At 37.0% G+C, this 7,221-nt stretch overlaps 1 protein-coding gene across 2 annotated transcripts in view; it reads left to right on the forward strand.

The window, feature by feature from the left end:
* The first annotated feature begins 294 nt into the window (after positions 1-294).
* The window catches only part of sdk2a (sidekick cell adhesion molecule 2a), a 428,423-nt gene continuing 421,496 nt past the window's right edge, over positions 295-7,221 (forward strand). For both annotated transcript variants that reach the window (XM_061974231.1, XM_061974232.1), the window contains exons 1-2: positions 295-381; positions 4,002-4,305. In XM_061974231.1, the coding sequence (XP_061830215.1) occupies positions 4,134-4,305 (172 nt within the window). In that variant the 5' untranslated portion in view covers positions 295-381; positions 4,002-4,133. The remainder of the gene's footprint in view (positions 382-4,001; positions 4,306-7,221) is intronic.

A 7,221-nucleotide genomic window follows, 5' to 3' on the forward strand; every position in this document is an offset into this window, starting at 1 on the left:
TTGTAAAGTACATTTGTACAGCCGGTATGGGAATCTACATCAACAATATGATTTGCCTGAGTAGCTGGACTGGAAAAAAACAAAAAATAAATAAAATAAATAAAATAAATAAAATAAATAAAATAAATAAAATAAATAAAATAAATAAAATAAAAATGGTTTTATTGTACTCAAAATAGTAGGAGCAGTCATGCATGCAGCAAAAGGTCTTTAACATAATTAACCCTTGAGCCTTGACGGACAGGCGAGGCAGGCATAAATAGCAGCCTGATTGGCAACTGCAACCAGGTGTGCCAGGCTGCCAATCAGGGACAGGTGAGGGAAAGGAGCGGAACAAAAAATAAGAGCGCTGACAAGTGACAGATCGTCTAATAGGCTTCGGTAAGTGGACTTTTGATTTAATTGATTTACTAGTTAAAATGCATAAAAAAAGAAAAATGTGTTTTACATAAGGATTGTAAATGATGGGCACAATTCCAATAAAAGTGCACTTCCCCTTTAAGAGCTGTGCTGGACAACGAGTTTGGCGTATTAGAGTTGCAGGAAAGCTGCCCATCAAGTCCTTTCTTTAAGCATGTTTATTTGATTTTGTTCTGACTCAGACCAGAGTACCTGCAGCTCAACATAACGACACCTAAAGACGTGTTTTATGGCAGGAATGGTGGCAGCGCTGCCCTCTATGTATTTTTTAGTGGGTTGAAAAGGGCAACAAAGCAGATATTACACCTCATATATCCTCATGTGTTCATAGTGTAGCTCGGGGGGTCAGCAACCCGTGGCTCTTTAGCGGCGCATGGAGCTTTTTCAAAAATGTATGGAAATGGAAAAAAAAAAAAAAAAGGGGTGAAAAACATGCTTTTTGTTGTATTATGGTCTCTGTATGACACACACCTTCATAATTGTTAGAAAGCCCACTGTTTAATATGTTTGTGTTTATGTCTCATGACACATTATCTGCATGTAATGTTGGCTGCATTTCTGATAGTTGTTTGTGTGCCGTGTTGTTCCAGACCACAGCAAACGTTACCTAGCTTGCCAATGATTGTAATAAATCCATTACAAGAAGACAGCCTGCCGTTTCCTTTAACTTAGACACACATCTATATACCTTTGGCCGTTCTAAGGAAGTCATTTCCAAGAGTTATCTCATCCTCTGAGAAGTTTTACTAATGTTTTCCAGTGTTGTACAAATGTGTAGAACAAATATTACATTTCAACATTTTTGCCTGCGACACATAGTCATTTTGATAGTAGGCTAGTATAGCTAATATAGACACGTACATCATGTGTTGTCTTCATTATAACACTTACACAAGACTTTTAAAATAATTTTGATAGAAGGCTAATATAGCTAATATAGACACTTACATCATGCGTTGCCTTCATTTTAACACATATATAAGACTTTTAAAGTCATTTTGGTAGTAGGCTAATATAGCTAATATAGACACTTATATCATGCGTTGTATTCATTATAACACTTACATAAGACTTTTAAAGTCACTTTGATAGTAGGCTAATATAGACACTTACATCATGTGTTGTCTTCAGTATAACACTGATTTATATAAGACTTTTACAGTCAGTTTGATAGTAGGCTAATATAGACACTTACGTCATGTGTTGTCTTCATTATAACACTTATATAAGATTTTTAAAGTCATTTTGATAGTAGACCAATATAGACACTTACGTCATGTGTTGTCTTTGTTATAATACTTATACAAGACTTTTAAAGTAATTTTGATAGTAGGCTGATATAGCTAATATAGACTCTTACATCATGTGCTGTCTTCGTTATAACACTTATACACAACTTTTAAAGTCAGTTTGATAGTAGGCTGATATAGACACTTACATCATGTGTTGTCTTCGTCATAACACTGACATAAGACTTTTAAAGTCATTTTGATCGTAGGCTAATATAACTAATATAGACACTTACATCATGTGTTGTCTTCATTATAACACTTACATAAGACTTTTAAAGTCACTTTGATAGTAGGCTAATATAGACACTTACATCATGTGTTGTCTTCATTATATCACTTACATAAGACTTTTAAAGTCACTTTGATAGTAGGCTAATATAGACACTTACATCATGTGTTGTCTTCATTATATCACTTACTTGTATAAGACTTTTAAAGCCAGTTTGATAGTAGGCTAATATAGACACTTACATCATGTGTTGTCTTCATTATAACACTTGTAAAGCCATTTTGATAGTAGGCTAATATAGCTAATGTAGACACTTGCATCATGTGTTGTCTTCGTTATAACACTTATATAAGACTGTTAAAGTCGTTTTGATAGTAGGCTAATATAGCTAATATAGACACATCATGTGTTGTCTTCATAATAACACTTATATACGACTTTGAAAGTAATTTTGATAGTAGCCTAATATAGCTAATATAGACACTTACATCATGTGTTGTCTTCGTTGTAAAACTTATATACGAGTTTTGAAGTAATTTTGATAGTAGGCTAATATAGACACTTACATGATGTGTTGTCTTCATTATAACACTTACATAGGACTTTTAAAGTCAGTTTGATAGTAGGCTAATTCAGCTAATTAGCCATTTACATCATGTGTTGTCTTCGTTATAACACTTATATAAGACTTTTAAAGTCATTTTGATAGTAGCTAATATAGCTAATATAGACACTTACATCATGTGTTGTCTTCATTATAACACTTATATAAGACTGTTAAAGTCATTTTGATAGTAGGTTAATATAGACACATCATGTGTTGTCTTCATTATAACACTTATTTATATAAGACTTTTAAATTCAGTTTGATAGTAGGCTGATATAGACACTTACATCATGTGTTGTCTTCGTTATAAAACTTATATACAACTTTTAAAGTCAGTTTGATAGTAGGCTAATATAGACACTTACGTCATGTGTTGTTTTCATTATAACACTTACATAAGACTTTTAAAGTCACTTTGATAGTAGGCTAATATAGACACTTTCATCATGTGTTGTCTTCATTATAACACTTATTAATATAAGTTTTTCAAAGTCAGTTTGATAGTAGGCTAATATAGACACTTACGTCATGTGTTGTCTTCATTATAACACTTATGTAAGACTTTTAAAGTCATTTTGATAGTAGGCTAATATAGACACTTACATCACGTGTTGTCTTCGTTATAACACTTATATATACGACTTTTAAAGTCAGTTTGATAGTAGGCTAATATAGACACTTACGTCATGTGTTGTCTTTATTATAACACTTACATGAGACGTTTAAAGTAATTTTGATAGTAGGCTAATATAGCTAATATAGACACTTACACCATGTGTTGTCTTCATTATAACACTTACATAAGACTTTTAAAGTCACTTTGATAGTAAGCTAATATAGACACTTACATCATGTGTTGCCATCATTATAACACTTATATAAGTATTTTAATTTTTTGCGGCTCCCAGACCGATTACTCTTTTGTATTTGTGGTCCCAATATGGCTCTTTCAACATTGATGATTTTTTTTTTATTTTTATTTTTTTAATACCCACCATAAATTATATAATTTTCCCACAAAATCACCCCATTTTTTTATCCTTAAAAATTATTTGTAAATACTTTAATTGTGATTTAGGTCATTTCCTCTCCAAATCCAAGCAAATCAATCACAGCCATCCAAATTGGGAAGTGAATGATTTATTTACCACTTTCTGCCGCATGGTGGCAGTAGCGTACAGGCTCAACTTTGTCATAAAAAAAATTAAAAAAAATGGTTTAATTGTATGTAAGTCTGTAAAGAAATACATTAACAAGGACAGTGGATTAGTTTTAGTATGTTCAGGTTAACTGGATATTTTACTTGATCATTTAATAGTTTGCCCATTTTTTTTGTGTTGTGAGAACTTATTTTGCAGACACCTTATGACGTCACAGTCCAGTCCCTAATTCAGTTGGATTATGTGTGTGTGTGTGTGTGTGTGTGTGCCCGGTTCCTCTCCCTCATCACCAGTCTGACGCACAGGAGCAGCATCAGCATCATCATCATCATCATCATCATCACCATCAGCATCTTCCAGGACGCTTTCTTTCCCCGGGAGTGTGTGTGCGTGTTGTGTGCGCGCGCAGCCACCCTCAGAGCAACATGTTTCCAGCCTGGGGACGCGGAAGGTGCACCGGCGGCGGGGGCTCGGCGGCGGCACCGCATCATCACCGGACCATGGCGGCGGCGACGTTTGCGTCCGGACGGGTCAGGAAGGTGTTGGTGTCCTGTTGGATTCTGCTGTCGGCGACGTGTTTCGGCGCCCGGGCTCAAGGTAAGATGCGCAACTCTTAAGTCTTTTGTCATTTTTTTTTTTTTTTTTTGGGAATTAATTGATGTTAAAAGTCGTGTTTGAAGGGTTTAAAAACAGCAGGTTATGAATGGAAGTTGTGAATTAACACTGCGAAATAATGACAATGGCCCCAATATTAGGTACACCTGAATGAGATTGGGCATCCAATACAGATACTCCATTAGTCCAGTTCCAAATTCCGTTGGATTATTTGTGTGTGTGTGTCATTTGTGTCATTTGTATGCATCTTTACTGTTGTGTTTATACTTTCCGGTGGTGCCATATAGTGCACTGCATCACACTGGGAGGTGTCCCTAATAGTTTGTCCCTCCTGCATGGCAGTAGGAGATGATGCATGTGTATGTAAGTGGCCACTACAATAACAAACCAGTTGAGAACAATTGATTTCAAAGATGTTCCAATTGGGGCTAATGCAGTTTGTCCTGAAACAACAATATTTCTAAATAAGTGGTGCCATTTAGTGCACTGCATCACACTGGGAGGTGTCCCTAATAGTTTGTCCCTCTAGTACAAGCTGATGCATGTGTAAGTGGGCCACTATAATAACAAACCAGTAAAGAAAAACTCATTTCAAGGATGTTCCAAATGGGGGCTATTGCAGTTTGTCCTGAAACAATGATATTTCTAAGTAAGTGGTGCCATATCGTGCACTACATCATACTGGGAGGTGTCCCTACTAGTTTGTCACTCCTGCACGAGCTGATGCATGTGTAAGTGGCCACTATAATAACAAACCAGTTGAGAAAAACTCATTTCAAAGATGTTCCAATTGGGGGCTAGTGCAGTTTTTCCTAAAACAACATTTCTAAGTAAGTGGTGCCATATAGTGCACTGCATCATACTGGGAGGTGTCCCTAATAGTGTGTCCCTCTAGTACAAGCTGATGCATGTGTAAGTGGCCACTATAATAACAAACCTGTTGAGAACAATTGATTTCAAAGATGTTCCAATTGGGGACTACTGCAGTTTTTCCTGAAACAACAATATTTCTAAGTAAGTGGTGTCATGTATTGCATGTGTAAGGGTTGTGTCCCTTATAGTTTGTCCTGTACGAGCGGTTGCATGTGTAAGTGGGCCACTATATTAACAAACCTGTAAAGAAAAACTCCTTTCAAGGATGTTCCAATTGGGGGCTACTGCAGTTTGTCCTGAAACAACAATATTTCTAGGTAAGTGGTGCCATGTAGTGCACTGCATCATACTGGGAGGTGTCCCTAATAGTTTGTCCTGTACGAGCTGATGCATGTGTAAGTGGCCACTATAATAACAAACCAGTAAAGAAAGACTCCTTTCAAGGATGTTCCAATTGGGGGCTACTGCAGTTTGTTCTGAAACAACAATATTTCCAAGTAATTGGTGCCATGTAGTGCACTGCATCATACTGGGAGGTGTCCCTAATAGTTTGTCCTGTACGAGCTGATGCATGTGTAAGTGGCCACTATAATAACAAACCAGTAAAGAAAAACTCCTTTCAAGGATGTTCCAATTGGGGGCTAGTGCAGTTTGTCCTGAAACAACAATATTTCTAAATAAGTGGTGCCATTTAGTGCACTGCATCATACTGGTAGGTGTCCCTAATAGTTTGTCCCTCCTGTATGAGATGATGCATGTGTAAGTGGCCACTATAATAACAAACCAGTTAAGAAAAACTCCTTTCAAAGATGTTCCAAGTGGGGGCTACTGCAGTTTGTCCTGAAACAACAATATTTCTAAGTAAGTGGTGCTATGTAGTGCATGTGTAAGGGTGGTGTCCCTAATAGTTTGTCCTGTACGAGCTGATGCATGTGTAAGTGGCCACTATAATAACAAACCAGTTTAGAAAAACTCCTTTCAAAGATGTTCCATTTGGGGGCTACTGCAGTTTGTCCTGAAACAACAATATTTCTAAGTAAGTGGTGTCATGTATTGCATGTGTAAGGGTTGTGTCACTTATAGTTTGTCCTGTACGAGCGGATGCATGTGTAAGTGGCCACTATAATAACAAACCAGTAAAGAAAAACTCCTTTCAAGGATGTTCCAATTGGGGGCTACTGCAGTTTGTCCCTAAACAACAATATTTCTAAGTAAGTGGTGCCATGTAGTGCACTGCATCATACTGGGAGGTGTCCCTAATAGTTTGTCCTGTACGAGCTGATGCATGTGTAAGTGGCCACTATAATAACAAACCAGTAAAGAAAAACTCCTTTCAAGGATGTTCCAATTGGGGGCTACTGCAGTTTGTCCTGAAACAACAATATTTCTAAATAAGTGGTGCCATTTAGTGCACTGCATCATACTGGTAGGTGTCCCTAATAGTTTGTCCCTCCTGTATGAGATGATGCATGTGTAAGTGGCCACTATAATAACAAACCAGTTAAGAAAAACTCCTTTCAAAGATGTTCCAAGTGGGGGCTACTGCAGTTTGTCCTGAAACAACAATATTTCTAAGTAAGTGGTGCTATGTAGTGCATGTGTAAGGGTGGTGTCCCTAATAGTTTGTCCTGTACGAGCTGATGCATGTGTAAGTGGCCACTATAACAACAAACCAGTTGAGAAAAACTCCTTTCAAAGATGTTCCAATTGGGGGCTACTGCAGTTTGTCCTGAAACAACAATATTTCTAAGTAATGCACTGCATCATACAGGGAGGCATCCCTAATAGTTTGTCCCTCCAATACGAGATGATACATGTGTAAGTGGCCACTATAATAACAAACCAGTGAAGAAAAAACTCCTTTCAGAGATGTTCCAATTGGGGGCTACTGCAGTTTTTCCTGAAACAACATTATTTCTAAATGAGTGGTGCCATGGAGTGCACTGCATCATACTGGGAGGTGTCCCTAATAGTTTGTCCCTCTAGTACGATATGATGCATGTGTAAGTGGCCACTATAATAACA

This window comes from Nerophis lumbriciformis, linkage group LG22, assembly GCF_033978685.3.
Source record: "Nerophis lumbriciformis linkage group LG22, RoL_Nlum_v2.1, whole genome shotgun sequence".
Classification (NCBI taxonomy): Eukaryota; Metazoa; Chordata; class Actinopteri; order Syngnathiformes; family Syngnathidae; genus Nerophis; species Nerophis lumbriciformis.